The 19,273-nt window shown below is 34.5% G+C and overlaps 1 protein-coding gene and 1 long non-coding RNA gene across 6 annotated transcripts; both read right to left on the bottom strand.

Annotated features, from left to right (window-relative positions):
- Positions 1–1,233: 1,233 nt before the first annotated feature.
- LOC147406810 (uncharacterized) lies at positions 1,234–12,819 on the bottom strand. Its single transcript, XR_015176592.1, has 6 exons — positions 12,455–12,819; positions 12,092–12,171; positions 11,962–12,009; positions 9,898–9,957; positions 9,456–9,621; positions 1,234–1,485 (listed from the first exon to the last, which is right to left on the bottom strand). It is a non-coding gene; the product is annotated as an uncharacterized LOC147406810 (long non-coding RNA).
- On the bottom strand, positions 3,941–9,223 carry LOC147406811 (protein EMSY-LIKE 3-like). 5 transcript variants are annotated; one of them, XM_086435040.1, is made up of 11 exons: positions 9,015–9,221; positions 8,768–8,884; positions 7,669–7,877; positions 7,140–7,310; positions 6,532–6,805; positions 6,024–6,435; positions 5,378–5,585; positions 5,178–5,287; positions 4,811–5,057; positions 4,186–4,291; positions 3,941–3,993 (listed from the first exon to the last, which is right to left on the bottom strand). In XM_086435040.1, the coding sequence occupies exons 7-10, from the start codon at positions 5,540–5,542 to the stop codon at positions 4,277–4,279; spliced, it is 537 nt and encodes a 178-aa protein (XP_086291166.1). In that variant the 5' UTR covers positions 5,543–5,585; positions 6,024–6,435; positions 6,532–6,805; positions 7,140–7,310; positions 7,669–7,877; positions 8,768–8,884; positions 9,015–9,221; the 3' UTR covers positions 3,941–3,993; positions 4,186–4,276. The 5 variants fall into 5 exon arrangements, with proteins under 5 accessions (XP_086291166.1, XP_086291163.1, XP_086291165.1 ...); XM_086435037.1 differs by lacking the exons at positions 8,768–8,884; positions 9,015–9,221 and adding an exon at positions 8,233–8,471 and having other exon boundaries at positions 6,024–6,259; positions 6,355–6,435; XM_086435039.1 differs by having other exon boundaries at positions 8,768–9,223.
- Positions 12,820–19,273: the final 6,454 nt, after the last annotated feature.

Raw genomic sequence — 19,273 nt, forward strand, 5'->3', positions numbered from 1 at the left:
TTTAAAAAAAAAAATTGGATTCAAATGTAAGTAATAATTGCAATTTTAAGCAATTTATGTAATTAATAGTTTTGCTTATTGAGTTTGTTGAGGACTTTCATTTTCAGAAAGAACTTGATTCCAATTGGTTCTCCTATAAAATTCCTGAATAATTTCACTTAACATCAATCTTCTCAGTTTCCACCATGATTCTTTCAAGCTTAATTTGTTGCATTATTGTAGCATTCAAGGCATTTTTAGTCATGAATGAATATAAGTGGATGCGTTTCGGGATTTGTTGCAACTCTTGATCACTTATCCTAGACCAATATCGAGGAAGTAACTGATTTCGTCCCTGTGCATCCCCTCGAGGTCTTACATTGGGTATTTGAGTTTCACCAGATGAGTCCTCTCCATTGTGCAGGCTAGTATAGAATTGCTTGACCAATGGAGGTGGAGGAGTTTTTTGTTGGGGCTGAGTTCCAGAAAACCTATTTGGTCCATTTGCCCCACTAGGTGATGAATAAGGTACAAGACCCAAATGAGGAATTTGTGACTTTGGATGGGCCTCATAGTTCATTCCTGAAATAAAGTCTTCAATAGAGGTTTCAACAATCCCACATTTTCTCGTCTCCAGTGGAGCATTGTCTCCTGTAAGGTGAGCGGGGCCTCACAAGACATCTAAATTCCTTTCTTCCCTATGGAAAGTATGAAATGCGGTCACTATGTCAATACTGGAGTTTTCATTTGCAAGTCTATCTAATGCAATAGGGTTGATGCCGCTAGCCATTACTCTTTCAAATAGATATTCAAGTTTATTTTCATAGGTAACTTCATAGGGCATCCATGGATGCTATTCAGAATGAGTTGTAGCAGAATTCCATAAATTGAGTGGCTGTTGCCATTGTCCATAAACCATTCATGTTCCATCAATTGGATTCCACTTGTTCATGGAGGGGTCTTTAAGTCTCTCATGTACAAGCAAAACCACAGGGGTGGTCGTATCTGGTTTGAAGCCTGGAAACAGTATATAGACATAATGGTTAAAATATAAATTGGAAAGATTCAGTCACGCAACCAAAGGAAGAGCAATAAATTTTGGACATAGTAAAGTTACACCAAGTATCCCTTATAATGCAAGAAATTATTCATTGTTGAAGATCTTTAAACTGATGGAAGTGCAGGAAAATCTAACAAATTTAGCAAAGAATTTATATATATATATATATATAGAGTATGATTTACAGAGAATGGATCTATGAAATCTGAAGAAAAGCTTTGAACATGGATATAACTCATCTTAATGACCAAGACAGGCAAAGTTAGAAAAACTCAACTTTGAGCTGGAATAAAGGAATGTTAGATGCCAATTTAAAAACAATCCAAGCTGAGCCATACAATGGCAGGCCAATACAAAGCCAAAACTAAGTAACCTGGGTTTTTGGGAGAGCCTGCACTTTCAACTTCGGGGCACATCTCATTAATTTGAGCACTCCTATAAATTCCCTGAACGCAAGGGAAGTTTTAGGAATAGAATTGAGATATATTTTACATAGATAACAATAAAACTAGTGAACAGGAAAAGAAAGAAAGAAAGAAAGATAAAAAAAATGGAGCATGGATACCTAAATGAGTGTTTTAGCATTTGCTAATAATTTTAAGTTTGTAGAGCAATGCAAAGTATTAGCTAATATACTTTAAAGTGCAGCATTTCCAGAGCATAGGAGCAATATTTTTAAATTTGTAAAATAATAAAAAACATATTTTTTCCAATTCAGAAACTTGTTGCAACTTTAAATTTTATATAGATATGCAAGTGAAGGTCTACAAAACAAGAAGAAAATAAAACCTCTCTACCTTGGCACTCCTAAAGTTTTATTTCCAACAAGTAAACGACATGTATAATCATCGGTGAAGACTTCTAGATTTACCTAAAACTTCACTCTTCCATCATAGAAAGTAAATGATGCTCTTCACTGCAATCATCAATGAACTTGACAAAATTTGCAAGCAAAGGGGTATGGGCATCTTTTGAATAGGTATATGAGCATCTTTTGATTGTATCTAAAATATTGAAAAGTTGGTTTAATCAAATTTGCAAGCAAAAGGGTATGGGAATCTTTTGAACAAATGTAAATATTATTTTAAGGATGATACAACCATCAATTATTTTCAAAAGCAAAATATGGCAATCTTGTGATAAGATTCATGGTGTCATTAGAGATTGTCTAAGGCAAGTATATATAGTAACATTTTCAAAGCTGCATCCAAGTCATGCTCTTCTTTATAGCTGAAAGCCTCATCAAAACCAAACTTTTTGTTCAGTAGATCAACCTTAGTTTTCATCAAAGAAAATAGAGAGGAAGGTTATTAGAGATAACAACAAGATTACTTTTAACATGAATACTCTTTGTTGTGCTTGATTGGATTATTGGAATAGCGAGCGAGCTGGGTTGTTGAAATGGACTTGTGTTTCAATCTGTGTGTCCATAACTAAGAAATAGGTGACCTAACGTTTGCCACTAGACTAGACATATTGAGTCACCAGATTCATATGGGCTACTGGTGAGTGAACAATGATTTTCTTAAGATCAATCTGTCTTGATGTAGTTGAGCGAGTGCTATATACAATTTAGCAATCGTGCTTGGAGTATAAATGAAAGGAATGGAACAAAGTATTGCTTCGGAAAACAAGGGTATTGTGGCTCCCCAATTTTCAGGGATTCCTACCAAGATGGCATTTCATTTTTCTAACAACTGGTTCGGCATCTTTTCACAAAAGTTTTGTTCTTCCTTGGATATTTTGTAAGAACTCATATTTTTCAATCTATAAGTTGATTTTGTAATAAATAGAGTAAGTGTTTCTCATTTCCTAAACGAGAGCAAACAAATGGTCTATCCCTTCGTGTAAGAATTAAAATGTCACTACAACAAATATGGAAATTAGGAACGGTTTATTACCGTTCCTAATCCAGTATGAAACGGTTGAAGGACCGTCTTTAATCGAGGCGTCGTTAATGAGCTTAAACGGCTAGAAGCCGTTCTATATCTCAAGATTTGGAACGGTTACAAACCGTTCCAAAACTTAGATTTTAGAACGGCTTAAAACCGTTCCAAATATGTATTCATATAATAAAAAAAAAATGTTAGACGTTGATTTAAAATCTGATGTCTATAAGACTGATGTCCTAAGTCTAAGACTTTAAACATCGGTTACAAACCGATATCTACAGTGGTCATAAAGCGATGTTTAAAGTTAAAAAAAAATAAAAATTAATTTTTAATTTTTTTTTTCTACACACCTATTACCCACGGTCATATTAATTTTCATTTCTGTCGTGACCAAAATAGCTGTTATTGGTCAAAAAAATAAGGCACAAAACAATAGAGAAATCAATTCTTTTGAATTGCATTAATGACACCATTACACTCATCATTCACAAAAATCTCAGTCAAAATTGCTGTTGCATGGCCTGTGGGCTCCTCCGACTCTCTCCGCAACATGAGCACCTGGTGTGTCAAAAACAACCATATCACATTCTCAATACATTTTGTGCATGCGTGGGCTTGTGTGTGGAGAATTGGCTGATAAATAACAGCTTTACCGTTACTCAAGATCTTGATTTTAAACATTTATACAAGTTTTTTGAAGTGTTCAAAGTCCATCTTTACATAAAGTCAGAGGCATAATCTCAGAGATCACCATTAGGGTGTTGGGTATTGAAGAGCAACCTAAATCTGCAATCCTTAGGCACTAAGGGAGGGTGGAGCAAGACAGATTTAGTATGGTCTCTTCTATTATGAGTTTCACTTTGACTATCACTGTTCTCTATAAACATATAATGTAAATCATTTAGAAGGAAACTCAATTCATGTGAAGAACTTGTTCCACATGAATCAATCATCACGTATCTATCACAACATGAACGTATGTAACTAAAATTAAGCGTAGCAACTCACATAGTCAACAACAGCCCTTAGTAATCTGATTTGCTCTTTTGAAACCGTCCCCACCTATTAAATTAAAGTCAAAATAATTTGGATTAGAAGACCTTAAAAGATGGATAATGTGCAGGTGATAGTAGTGTTTTCCTATCAGATATGATGACCAACTGACAAGCTGATCCAATATTCTTGTTTTGTGAATCTGTATTTTAAAATATCTATGTCCAAGAATCCAAAGATAACCAATCAAGAGATTATTACCTGGCAGCCGAGATCCCCAAGCCTCAAAATCCGTTCACCATCAGTAACGACAATGACTTGGATAGCTTTCACAGGCCAGTTCTTCAATACCTCAAGAATCTTCCCCCTATAAAACCCACAATTCCTCAGTCTCCACATGAACAATTAATGTAAACAACACATAAAAAATCCAAGCTACAGTAATGTGGGGAGCTGAAAAACAGAATATCTCCTAAGAACCCATACTTCTCTTTCAAACTGATGTAAAGACCCTGAGGGCGGCGAAAGATGCTTCCATATTTCTGGCAAGCCTCACCAACTGTTGGGGTGTATACAACAGTTACTAGTGCTTTTCTTCTTCTATTACCTATCAAATTGTCACATGGAAAAATAATGGAACTTGCAACTGATGCTCTTCCAGTACATGGCTTTGAGCATTACAAGGCAAAGGATTATTCCCTTGCTCACGCTCCTTTCTCAGGTAACTCAATTTTCTACTTGATTTTCTTGTTGAACCATTATAGTTTAAGTGTGCAGCGAGTTGCACTTTTAAATGGCATCAATGCTTCTGCATTTGAATGCAGGGAGCAGCTATGCCGGTGGAGAATCTTTAAATAAAATTCATACTTCAAAATATTGAACTTACTGATTTAGGCTTCTTGCCCTTGGTGGGAGCTCCTCGTTTAGCAACCGATGATGATGGCTGCATAGGAGCAGCTACTGTTTGTGGGTGCAAAGCAGGGAGTGGTGCACTTAAGGACATAGAAGGCAGTGCTTGTGTTATCTTTTGTTTCTTGCGAGATGCTGAGACAGTAGGACTGGGTACTGGATCATGAACAAGTTGAGCAGTACTATGCAAACCAGATTGGATCCCGCCTGATTGTCGCCACTCCCTGAAGTAATCATGAAATAACACTTCCAGTTAAAAAGGTAGAACTGATCAAAACTTGTTGCAAATCTGATTGATATATCTCGGAAAAAAGAACATAGTTCACTTCATGACATTATCAGACCATATCCTCCGAATGATGTCATCTGCATTACCTCTGCCTAGAAGCTCTCTGTGTTCCTCATCTGATAGTCTATGCTCTTTTCTAAGTTCTGTTATTAAACTTTCCTTCTCCTGAAGAATTTCCATTTCATGAGGTAGTTATCTAAGCATGGTGAAGAAAATATAAATGCATTAGTGGTGAAATGATGTAACGATAAATACCCAAGTAATGGCATCAGATTGGGCTTTAAAGGCCTGTAGGACTGAACTGTATGCTTCTTGCTCAATATGGTGGAACTGGGCCTCCATATCATTATGCGTCGATCTAAAGTATGGGACAGAACCAACAACAACATATCTTCCATTCCCAGATAGACGGCCACCCATTTGAACTCTATTTTGACGTGAAGGTGGAAGATCACATCTGTGCCTGCAGAAGTTTAAGAAAGAACTGAGAAGTAAATAAAAGAATAGGAATGTATATGACAACCGTGAAGGAATGCATTTTTGACATTAACTATTGTATTTCAAATCAATGCATTTTTGCATCTCTCTCTCTCTCTGTGACTCAAACATCATTTGAGCTTAGAGGTGAATGCACATATTTCTTGAAAGGCAGGACAAAATTACAGAACCAAAACTGATATGCCTCCGCAGTTCTTGTTATTTCCAATTCTGATTCTTGTTCCACTTTAGAATCATAATCAACCGAAGTCGAAACTGAGAAGATATGATGGTTCCCAGTTCTAGTTACCTCAGGAACTAATCGGAATCAACCCATGGACACCCATTATGTTCTTTCTAAGAATTAAGGTGACAATTCCTCATGCATTAGAGATTACTTATGTAGTTAAGTGAATTGACATACCTGCTGTTGGCAATTCCTAGAAGGAAGAGGAACAGCTTGCAAGCGTCGGCTATATATGCTACGAAAACAGAGAAACTAGTGTAAAAGCAATGAAACTAATCAAGCTATCAGATCAATTGTTACGATACCACGTCTTCTGCATTATCATTTACACACTAGTGTCCAAACATGTTCTCATCCGCGACTCATGAACCCTTCTTCATGTTCCGATTCATCCCCTCCAATACGTGCCACATCTTCGTCAGTGGGTCAGATTTAGATCAGATCATATCAGATTAAGCATAATATCACATTTCAAAGGCATAATACTGAAAAAATTAAGCTCACTCACACAGAACTTCATGAGCAGTCAATCTATCCTTTGGATCCCTTTCAAAACCACAGTGTCCTTGTCAATGTCATTTGTGAATACCTGCACCAATTGCAACAACATATAACCCATGATCAACTCAACTATCCTAAAACATTAATCAATCTTACTTTACTGTTCTAAACTTCAATCTCAAACCTCGATCATGGATTTTTCCACAGTAAGCTTGTTGAGGGTCAAAGTCCCAGTCTTGTCACTGCAAAGCACATCCATCCCAGCCATTTCTTCAATGGCAGTCATACGCTTAGTGATGGCACCTTGTTCAGACAATCTATGAGACCCAATAGCCATAGTAACAGACAACACAGTTGGCATAGCAATTGGAATCCCTCCAATAAGAAGCACCAACAAGTTATCAATTCCCTCTCGGTACTTCCTGTGCTGTATGGATTTCACATGCTGATAATGTCTCCTGGTACCAAGATACAAATTTGTTTTGTTAATGGCTAAGATACCCCTGCATATTTCTACTATTAACCCTTACTCTTGTTTAAGGGACAGTATGGTCAATAAAAACACAATTAAGAATGTATAAGCTGTTTTTCACCCAAACCCTCGTGGCTTTTGGAAGTGCTTTTACACTCCAAAAAATACTTCTTGTATATCTTCACCAAACAATTGATATTGCAATCATGATTCTTATAGAAGTGATTCAAAGAATTTGAGGCTGATAGAGAATAATATTTCTGTTAAAAAGACTACCAAGTTATGCTAGATTGAAGAAGTAAGTTGGAGTTGGAACTTACAATGAATGAAATTGTTCTTGAGCACTGTTTGTCATAGAGGTGGGCTTTGGATTTGGATCAGACTTGGGCTGAATGAAATTCAATCTTCTTGACCCAAGATAGATGACATGAGAGATCTGCACAAACAGAGACCACCCTAGTCCTCCTCCTAATCACGTGATACTTGCCTGCCTGCACCACACAATTTATATGCTTTTGCCATCACCCAACACAACACCCATAAGTTTATTAAAATATCTGTAAAAAATTCAGATCAAAAGAGAAGAATCTGCCCTTTCAAGAACCAAAGAGGCATTTTTCCTTGATAACATTGTAAAAGAGTAGCCAAAAGGATTGAACCCAAGGCCCCCCAACAAATTCCACGGATCATACTTACTACTTTGTCATCTTCGTCACAAAATAAAATTATTTCTTACCATTATTATACTCAAAACAGAACCTGTCTCACAGATCAATTTATTTACTAAAACATGACCCATTACTTAACCAAAACATTGATGCTGCTCTCAACCACCAACATATTACCTACCTAATATGTTAATTATTTTCATTACAATCTACAGAGAGGACCACTGCACTGCTGCTTCATCACAGCCATAAAAACAGTGGTCATCATCAGTACACTCTGAATGAAATTTCATTCAGAAGAGAAGGCCAGCCAATCGAAAGCCCTTTTCACCAGTTCTGTAAAGCCCTCTACTCCACCAACGAATTGTTCTTGGTCGGTATCTCCAGTACCTGCAACATACAGACATCAAATGACCATTGGATTTTGTTTCTCAACAGGCCTTTTGTTACATGGCATCAAATTCTAAACCACAAATAGATTAAGAGTTTGGCCAGAGCAATCAAATGGTAAGCAAGATTGAGTGGATTCTACTGGGGCATACAAGACCTAGCAAGGATGGACCCCATCTAATGCATCTTAAGAGTAAAATTGGATATAAAATTTATTAATCCTACAATAGTTGGAGGAAACAGAAAATTCATCATCAACAAGGCCTTTTATTGCTCTTCAAAAATTGAACCAATTGATCTAGATAAAGAAACTACAAGATACTGCAAGAGACATTCAAAGTGGCCATATGAGTACCTTTCATGTGGCATGATTGAGTGTGATAGCAGCATTCCTGGAAATACCTATAGCTATAAGATTTTGAAAAGAACAAATGCTTTCCCAAAAACCACTGAACATTTCACTGTGAATCCACTCCCTTGCTCAATCAAGTTGTGCTGCTGCCGAAAGTAGAACTCAAAGGAACAGACACTGGCACATGTTGGGGACTCCAGCTACAGACACCTTCCTTTGGGATGAAATCAGAACAGGCACCATTTTAAAGAAAAAATTAATTTATTGGGTATGTGATGTAGGACCATGATGGTTAACTAAATGGAAGGTCTGAGATTAAGAATAGATTACTTAAAGCAAAAAAAATAAAAATAAAATCTGTCATTCATCCAGAATACAAAGAATATCAGATAAATAATTATGTTGAAATTCCAATGTAAATCAGAACTGTGAGATAATAGAACAAACAAATTGTGTTTAATCACATCTAAAAACCTAAATCTTCAATCCAAATCCCTAATATAATCTATATAAAGAAAAGAGAGATTAGAGATAGTACCTAGCCCGAGAGATCGATTGAGCGAGCGACTGAGCAAGAGAGAGATGAGATCGAGCGAGAATGACTGAGATCAAGCGAGCGATTGAGCGAGAGAGAGATGAGATCGAGGGAGAGCGACTGAGATCAGAGAGACGATATCGATTAAAACTAGAAAATTAGAAAACGAAAAACATGAAATCGAAACGAAAGAGAGAGAAGAAAAACCAGAAAAATCGAAACATTGGAAGAACAGAGAAGTAGATCTTACGCTGGATTAAGCTTCTTGTGAGCGATAGAGCCTTTCGGAGGTCCTCTCATGGCATCTTCGCTTGAAAGTTGAAACAGAGACGATTGATTGAGAGAGAGACGAGAGAGTGACTGAGATCAGAGAGACGATCGATTGAGAGAGAGACGAGATCAGACTGACTATCGATTGAGAGAGAGACGAGAGAGCGACTGAGATCAGAGACAAGAGAGTGAGAGAGAGAGACGAGAGAGAGAGAGAGAGAGTCGAGTGAGAGAGACGGCTGAGAGAGATGGATTGGACTTTCATTCCATCTAAATAAACAGAAATGGGTCGGATAAAATGGTTTTTAAAAATAAAACGGTTTAATACCGTTTTTTAATAAAAACGGCTTAATACCGTTTTACCCTTATGTTCCAATTTTACATTTTTTTTGTAGTGTGTTAATATAGGGGGGGATGTTACCTTTTCTTTGGATCCGGTGCTTCCAACCACATAGCAACCCATCAACTGGGCAAATTGTCCCACAAGCTGGCCAACTGCACCAGAGGCCGCTAACACAAACACATTTTCCTTTCTTAGGAGAGCAAACCTCATGAAAACTAACATAAGTAGTCAATCCAGGACATACCTATTAGAAAAAATCATGCAACACAGTTATGAAAGCATTACAAATCTTAACAAGATAACATAGAGAGATCAACGTGCTCTATGACTGATATACTTGCATGAAATCTGAACCACATTCATGTTTAATTATTGGGTCCAAACTCATGATGGAATTGAAGACTCCAAATATAACAAAATGTCTCAAGACAGGCATATTTGCAATCTTGGACAGTAATTCAAAACCTCAAGGCAAGGTATGCTTTTTTAGAGAAAAATTAAGGGTTTTCAAGAAAATAACTATAAAGTAATGCTTTTCCACAAAGTGAAATGTACTTTGAGTCATTTAATCTTCATTAACCTGTCGCAAAAACTGAAATTAGATTAAGTTCACCAATCTGGAAAAAAATAGCACATAAAAATTAATGGATACTAAGGGTATGTATGGTAGCAGAGAAAAACTAGTGGCTATGTTTCTAATATGGAATGATGTATCAAACTTGAAACTAAATATATTACTCTTCTTTTTTGTTATTTTTGAAGCATATCGGTGTTTTAAAATTGTTATATTACTGGCAGCGGCTGTGTCAAGATTATAAAGATACATGATTTTATGTCTGTAATAGAATCAAATTAGAGAAAGCATGCTGAATTAAGTCATTTCTTGGCAAGCAACTTCTTGGGAAGCATTTCTACAAGTGCTGTTTTGACAAGAAAAAGTCTGGCTGCTTTTAACCTCCTTTCCATACCAAGATCCCAAGACCAATAATAATTGATATTAGTAACAGAAGCAACAACAATAACAACAAGAAGATAAAAACATACAAGTGATAAAATAGATACTCTATTAAATTAGAATTGCATATGTAAAACAAAGGTTAGCTTTCGTTACTCCAGATTCCATTCAAGTCTTCAATCCCCAGATGGCAGACATTTTTTTCTTTCTTTCTTGCATTTAATGCACGATTACAATTGAAGTCAGGCACTCATGCAATCCCCCCCCCCAACACACACACACAGAATTAACTTTCAAGGCTTTGGAGCAAGACCTGCAGGAACAGGATCTTGCGGATGGTTACAAATGTGGTGAAATGGCCATAAAGCAGGGCTGACAGAGTGGGCATTAAAGAGCTTTTCACAGATACCTTTGAGATTAGAGGTGATGGGTTCTTTCTTTTCCATTGTTAGTGAGAGAGAAAGATAGAAGCTTGAAGGTGTGAAATTGAGGAGGTGAGAATTCAATGAAGTTATAAGAGGGGCTTAGAAGGCTCTTCTCTCTTTAAAGATTTAAGAAAGTATAGGAGGGTAATTAATATCAAAGGCATTTCTTGCTTTTCTTGTGTGAAACTAGCTGGGGTTGCAGGGAAATGAATAGGGAACTACAGCTTTATAATTTTTCCAAGTATGCCATTGTTCTAGGTCATATTCACATTTTGCTTTCCTCATCTTTTTTTACTAAAGAGGAGAACCTACAAGTGCTTCTTATAAAACACAAATGACAGTGAAATCAAGGTAAAACCTTTACCTGTCACACATCGTATGGAAGTTTCATTTGCATAAGGAAATGAAAAACTGCAAATCTTGGATGATATCGAGTTGTCATCTAAATCATATCATACTAAATTGAAAATGAGAGGATGTTGTGCTCTAGAATACTACGCTCAGTTAACTCACAGTTCATGATTATCGAGGGGTCAAAATCTAGCAACTATCTGATAGGTGGGTACTTAACCAGTGCAAATGAAGCTGCATAAGTACGAAGAAAATACTTTGCAGCGCCCACTGGGGAGAGATTTTCATGGAGAAAGTTGAACTTAATAGGTGACGTTGGAAGAACCCAACTAAATCCATGCTTCATCTTTAGCAGGAGGATGAGCAACCATCTTTCATGAGCTACCTCCACCCTTAATCCGAGAGGCAGTGCAGTACATAAAACTCAACTACACATTAGTCTATTTCCATGTAAGTTTTTCATTAGAACAATAATAGATATATTGAAGATTCTTTCACTTAAACCTCTCTAAATCTCATACTATGATCTTCTCCTCTAAGAAATTAAAATAAAATACAGCGCACATATGCATACAAATATTGTATGACCATTTCGTTGGGGCCAGTCCAAGGCATGCATCATTTGATTAATTCAGGTGGTTAGAATCTATTACGAACTCTTCAAGATAGCCAAAGATTCTTGTACTACCAATATAAACCTAAACATAGGTCTTACTTTTTTCATTTGTTTTTTTAGGAGATGTATCAAAACTGGCAATCATAAGAAAATAACAGCAAAAATAAACCTAAAATCAATTGGAATATTAAAAAAAGCCCTTGATTTAAAATTTTTATTGTTCTTAGAGGCACAAACCTGTAGCTCACACTTGTTTCATTCCAGGCTTTGATCAATTTCCTCTTCCTCCATTAAAAACAAATGAATCAGAATTTCTTCAAAAAACAAAGAAAGAGAAAAGAAGAAAATTTGATGAAGAAAGGATGACCTGAAGAAATCATCTTTGCAGGTCTCACATACAAAGATTGAGATTTTTCTCTGCTAATTCTTCAAAATAATGAGGGTCATCTATATAGATTGCACACACATACATAAATATACACACACACAAATAGAGAGATTAGATCACAGAGAAAACCATTCAAATCGCTGCATTTTGCTATAAAAAAATTCAGGCAAAAACACTCAAATATGAGTTATGAAATTCAAGAAAAAATCCTCAAATCTAAGGATTCAAACTTAGATATGGAAATAAAGAGAAAAAAAAAATTGAAATCAAGGGCATATTAACAGAAATTAATCGAAATGAAGTGAAAATGCACGTAGAGCAACATAATATGTTGAAAATTACCTAAGATTTACATTGGAGATTTGGAGCACTTGGGACTAGATCTAAATCTATTTCTCTACTCTCTGATCTAGATCTGTTTCTCTACTCTAAGGATCTAATCCAAACAAAAGGTTGTTCCTTGATTTACACAATACTCCTTTTTCCCATCGTCTTCATCATCTTCTTCCATATAAAGTTAGTGTTTGAGAGAGGGCCGAAAAAGAGACAGGGTTTGAGAGAAATCAATTTGAGAGGGAGAAAGAGATTCTCTAGTTTCAGTCGTGGGTTTGGGAGTTGATCCGATGACTCTCACACAAAATATCGTTTTGACAGTTAAGATCCCTCAAAACAAACGATTGCCCAAATTTTTTTGATAGTATCCGACTCAAATCATTTGTCATTTAGTTCAAAACGACTCATTAAAACAGTCGTAAATTAACGACAGCTACAATCAGCTGTTTTTAAAGTCGTATCATGGCTATTTTGACGTAGTGGGACTAGTCTTCCCATCTTCCATGATTGCCATTAGTTAATGATAGTTTAGGTGAAAGTTGAATGTAGATTCAACCATCACATCTCTAAGAAGTCAACCTCAATGAATTAAGATCGTAACCATCATTTTTTCTATGTTAATCTATATACATATATATCTCATGACAAAAAAAATAAAAAAAACCCTTACTTTATTCACTAAATAGAAAGTTATTGTCGATGTATGCTTTGATTCACCTAAGTTGCATTCCTACAAAGAATTGGAGAGAAGAGAGGAGAGAAAATGTGAGTTTTTTAATCTCCAAAAGTGGAGAGATTTGGAGAGAAACTCCTTCAGAATATTTTATAATTCCAACTCTATTCTTAGATCTTTTTAAGACATTTTAAAATTTCAGAATTGTCCCAATTTCTTTACTGTCAATCTACATATAGTGGAGAAAAATTGAGGATAATTGGAACTTCATTCTTATGTTGTCTAGATTAAGAGATATGAAAAGAAGAGAAGATAAAATAAATGAGTTTCTCTCCGGTTCCCTTGTTTGGATTAAGTGATGAGAGAAAAGAAAAAAATTGGAGAGAAGAGGAGAGAAAAAAAATGTGAGTTTTCTTTCTCTCCAAAAGTAGAGAAAAGAGGAAAGAAATGGAGAGAAATCCTTTAAAATATTTTTTAATTCCAACTCTGCATTTCAAAGTTGTCCCAAGTTCTATCCTGTCAATCCAAACATGATGGAGAGAAATTGAGTTTTTATTCTCTTAATGAGTTTCTCTTCTCTCAATACAAACATCTCATGGTGAAATTTTTTGCTTCTTAGAAAAGAGTTAGGATTGCACTTTCATTAAGTTCCAATTTCCAACAATCAACTACGTCTCGTTTGGACCAATGGTGCTTCCAACAAAGTACTTCCATTGGAATCACATCGTAACCATGCTCATGAAATGCAATTTAGGGTCTACAAATGGAAATGATCGTTCGATAAAATATAAATTATTTTGTACAATTAGTAGTAAATGAAAGTACTCTAAAAAAAGAAAGAAAGTAGTAAATGAAAGACATTAGTTGCCCCACAAAAGATGATGATGTTACCACATAAAGGGATCAGAGATGAGAATAATCGTCGATGAAGAAGATAATTTTGGTTTTTTTTTTTAAAATATATACTGAGAGAGAAATAAAGGCAAGAATAAATGAGAGAAAGTAATTAATTTTGACATTTTCATAAAAAATGGGTAACAAAAAGAGAAATATGGTGCGCGTTTGACTAAGGGAAGCTCCGTCAAATGTGGGAAGCTAGAAGAAATCTCATACACTTCTCGCTTCTGCACCTACTTTTAAGTGCCAAGAAGCAGCTTCTAACTTCAAACACTACTAAAGTGCAATAAATACACTTTGGAAATTGGAATCTGAGGGCATTTTGATAAAAAAAAAAGGGGCATTTCAGGTATAAAATTTAATTTTCAAAGTGTATTTATTGCACTTTAACAAGACCCATTAAGATAGGGTCTTATTAACATGTGCCCTTAGGGCACACGTTAAAGTGCAATAACTACACTTTGGAAATTGGACTTTGTACCGAAAATGCCCTTAAAAATTATTTTTACCAAAATACCTCATATTCCAATTGCCAAAGTGTATTCATTGTCATCAAACTTGTTTGATTTGATTTTCTTGCATTTATTGTATAAATAATTGCTAGTCCAAATTCTAGAAAGTATTTGTTTGGTTTAAGGACCACATGATCTTATATATTCTCCCACTGGACTAGTTAATATTCTTTAACAATTAGTCAACCAAAAAGAGTATCAACTAAAATGCTACGAGGATGATGGTTTTGTTTAAAAAATATAATTAAAGGTTGATAGAGGAATCAATCATCATTTTCGCAAGCTTATAATGGCCACTTACCAATATCAAAATCTTCTTTAAAATAAATAAATAACACAAATGAAAACCGAACATACATCCTTTCAGGTGTAGCTAAAGTTAAAAGCTTCTTTTTTATTTGATTCCTATTCTTCATTTATCTTAATAGAATAAAATACAAAGGGCCTTTTTGGAATGGTGCAACTAGTGGTGTCAATGGGTTGTTCCCAATTCTTTTTGATTCCGGTTACAAAATAAATGGAACCAGGTCTAGAATCACAATCGTCGAAAAACACAAGTACCCATCGGTTTCAATTCTCAAGAAACGAATAAGAAAAAAACTTCAAATCATTATAAAAAAAATCTCCTTTTAATAATTAACATGTTATAGATAAAACAATTAACTTAATTCTACATTTTTTTTATGGCCAGATATCCTCGTAGACAATGGACCAAGCCCGTATTTGGGCTTGCCCAATACATAGACCATGGTCTTGTCTAAGGATTAGTCTCGAAACATGTGCAACACCTACACATCACTCGCACTGAGTAAGTGAGTGTGTGCCCTCACGGGTGGCCCTTGAGGAATTAATACTCATACTGGGCATCAAACTCACAGCCTACGGGCACTAATCGCTTATCAGTCTGAAATTGCCATTGAGCCAACCCCTGGGGATTAACTTAGTTATACTTTTTTATAATAAAGATACAAATTAATAATATTTTTCAAAATAAAAAATTTATCTTAGTTAAAAGTGATAAATTTTTTTTTTTGAAGAGATAGCTCATTGTAAGCTCTAATTGATAATCTATAAAAATTGAAGAATTTTATATAACATGCATTCATTTTGAAATAAAAGAATAACTTTAATCATCTATAGTATAAAAAGAAATAACAAAATAAATTGGTTTCAGGTACCCCGTGAATACCCATTGAATAGAACCTAATGATTCTAGTTCCTATTGATTTGGTTCTACTGTAGACCCGACTCTAACCAATTCCAATAAAAAGGGAACTAGAGTCGGGGTTTACAGTTTCGATTAAATGATCACCCATTGACACCCCTAGGTGCAACTATAATTATGAAACTGAAGTTGTACAAAACAGATCAATTTATTGTGTTGGCTAAAAAAATTATCATCATCATACCTCTGTCCAAATCATTATATCACATTGGAAGATCTCATACTTATACATATTGCGCAGTGCGAATCCCTATGCACCACCAATGGTTTGGACCCAGGGACGACTAGGAACGGGTCTTTGTGCAATTATACACTGTGGACGCTCATTTAATCTAATAGGAAAAAAGAAAAGTCTAAGTGCATGACACATCATGCAACTTTAATCCAGATATGACTAGAAAGATGGCAAAAGAGTTAATATAAATTATTATTGTTTTTTCACCAAAGAAATCAATGAAATGTTATTTGCTAGGGAGCACTCAAGATATATTCCTCCAAATCTTTTTGACTTGAAAATATTTATTTACAGGTATGTGGGTTCCCATTGTCTTACATGGACATGTATATTTCCAATATTTTCATAAAAAAATGTAAATATTCAGTGTTTGACAATATGGATAAATACTGCTAAGACCCTTTTGTAATGTCCATCATGCAAATCTTAAAGTTTGTCCTTAATTTTTCCTTTTTAAAATCATTTAATTAATTATGATACAATTTTTTTTTATTATATAAAATACGTCTATTATTGTTAAATAGTATTGAAATTGTTCGTGTAGATTATCAATAAAAATAAAAGGACAAAAATATATAAAAACCTTGACAAGTAAGGGTCAATCTACAGAGAGACAATGTTGATCCAACAAGTTTTTTTTTTTTACTTAAAATAATCAATCACAATTTTCAAAATATTAAAGGAAATTGAATTAAAACTATTATAAAATAAACAAGAATGAAAATCACAATGTAAATAATTAGATTAGTCAAATCCACCAAAATAAGTCACCTTATCAATTTATTTGTTTATTTTTTATCTTGATCCAATTAACAAAGTTAATGTTATTGAATTAGAAGATAAAATCTGTTAATCCAACTATTAATCCCAAATTCTATGATAATATTTAATAAGATGAAATCAAAGGTAAAATATCGAATCTCTAACAAAACATAGTTTAACTTGAACTTATCTAAGATTAAACTATCAAAATCATGAAAATAAATATTATATTTAATGATCACTACTTAAGAAATTGGTATCATAATAAAACATTAAGCATAATTGAAATAAATAATTATCTAAGTTGGTCTTGCTTGGGTTTCATCGATCTCTCTAACGGAAGTCTAACCACGAATCATAGTAAGAATAATAAAAACAGAATAAAAATAAAAGATAAGAGAATAGGGAAGAAAATGATGATTATTTATTAATCTTGAATTGAATCTAGCAGAATACTTCTTTTGTTTACAAAGTCCTAACAGAAAGTAAATCTAAATTTAGAAAATTATGGAAGAACTGAGAGAAGAGATATATTAGATGATTTTCTTAAGCACTTTTCTGGCCTCTAATTTATAGAGGTCAGATTAGAGTTCTTCTCAAATTCAAAATGCTTTCGTACTTTACAAGGACTCAAAAACCTAATGTGTTACGTTGTAAAATATGTTGTTTAAATATTATACGAATCTCGAGATGTAGCTTGATGATGTCTTTGCGTTGACCAAGGTGTTCACTGCGCCGCAGTGCTCATGAGCCCCTTGACTTTGGTCTTTAGTCCATGGTCTTGTCTTGGGTTTTAAATCTTAATATATGTCTTTAATTGTCTTAGTTCATTTTTTTGAATCTCGCAACTTTAACTTATTACACATAAATAATTATAATTAGTTCAAAAATTCATAATTGATTAAAAAACAATAATAATTATGAACAACCAACGTATTATGTCTATTTAGGAGATTTTATGTGTTATTCAACCTTAAAGTCCCTATAAATAGGGTCTTAGAATTAACTTTTTAGGCCCTGATCAGAAATCGAATGGTTGCTTAAGTATATATGCTGCAAAAGGGTGTTAGCATCATCATCTTAATCGAAGTCTTATCACAAAGATTTACGATTAGCTAAACAAATCTTGTTCCTCCATTCAATTTCGTCCAGAGTTACATCTTTTCTTATTGATTAAAAGATGTTGTATATCTTGGTATACAATCTTTAAAAAAAATGATTCCTTTAGTCCATACTTTCAATTATAGAGATCTTATTTTCTCGATTACTTTAATTAGTGGATGTATATATATTATGGACTGCATTATATAAAACTTTCGATCCCTTCCCTAACCATAATAGGATCAATTTATATTATATGTGTGACATGTATATTTACAATATTGCCCATGATATAATGATATGATACAAATAGATACACAATAATAATATGCATCAGTATCTCTTATCATCTATTATTTCATTCTCCTTGATTACTTGTCCAAACCATAACAACTGTCTTATTATAGGAATTTAAAATATAAAAATGTTAAAAACAACCACCAAATTATCTCTAGACTTGTTCAATGAGGCACCCTAAATGTAGTCCAAAGATAACGGTCTTTGTGTAGGCATTTTAAATGCCTCGTCGAAATCATTTGCTTGGAATCCCGTAACTTATAGAACCACCACATAGAGAAACATCATGGCGCAAGTAATGACGTCCTTCGTACTATCAATCCAAGGTTGATTGTTGCTGATCTGGAGGTAAAATGTGTATTCTGTATAAGGTGGGTGGAATTGACACCTTCAATTATGATATTGAATTTGGCTCTTTCACCCTAATTATTGGGTGCCACCAAATTTCTCAAACTATATTTTAGCGAAGATTTTTCTTCGGTGGGACTGGGTATTCAACATTGATAGGACTTGACGCAAACCCCTAGGGCCTTCTTGTCCAAATTGTTATCTTCCTTCATCCTTCATCCTTCATCTTAAACGAAAGATAACTTGAAATAAGATGTTAAAGAAGTCTTGACGGTAGGTAGAAAAGATCTTGAAATGAGATGCTAAAGGTGTCTTTATAGGTTTCACACAATTCATACCAACCTTGTTGAGAAACTCCCATGTAAGATAAACTTCCCTCCTTTAAGTTGTAGTATATCCCACTTGGAATTGAGTTTCTCATTGTATGACGATCAAGGACTCATATGGTGAGAATTGGATAATATGGCATTTCATACAACAATTATCAAGATCTAATAGTAGTGATTCTCTATTACGAGCCTCTTGAATCCTTTTGTGATGTCTTTGTTGAATACATCATGTTTTAAACATAAGGTCCCAAGTGAATGCGCATTTTGTTTGTGATTCACAATTATTTTCCTAGTAATGGGTATCACACTCAGCTCCTCAAAACGTTTTATGGACCTAATGTCAACTAGTGGAAACATGTGAAAACTCCTCCTTGAAGACTCCAAGGAAAAAAGACTAATGAGTATCTGACATGGTAAAACATACACAGTGATGATGTGGTTGAGGTGGC

This window comes from Akebia trifoliata, chromosome 3, assembly GCF_017979445.1.
Source record: "Akebia trifoliata isolate Shusen 1 chromosome 3, ASM1797944v1, whole genome shotgun sequence".
Taxonomy (NCBI): Eukaryota; Viridiplantae; Streptophyta; class Magnoliopsida; order Ranunculales; family Lardizabalaceae; genus Akebia; species Akebia trifoliata.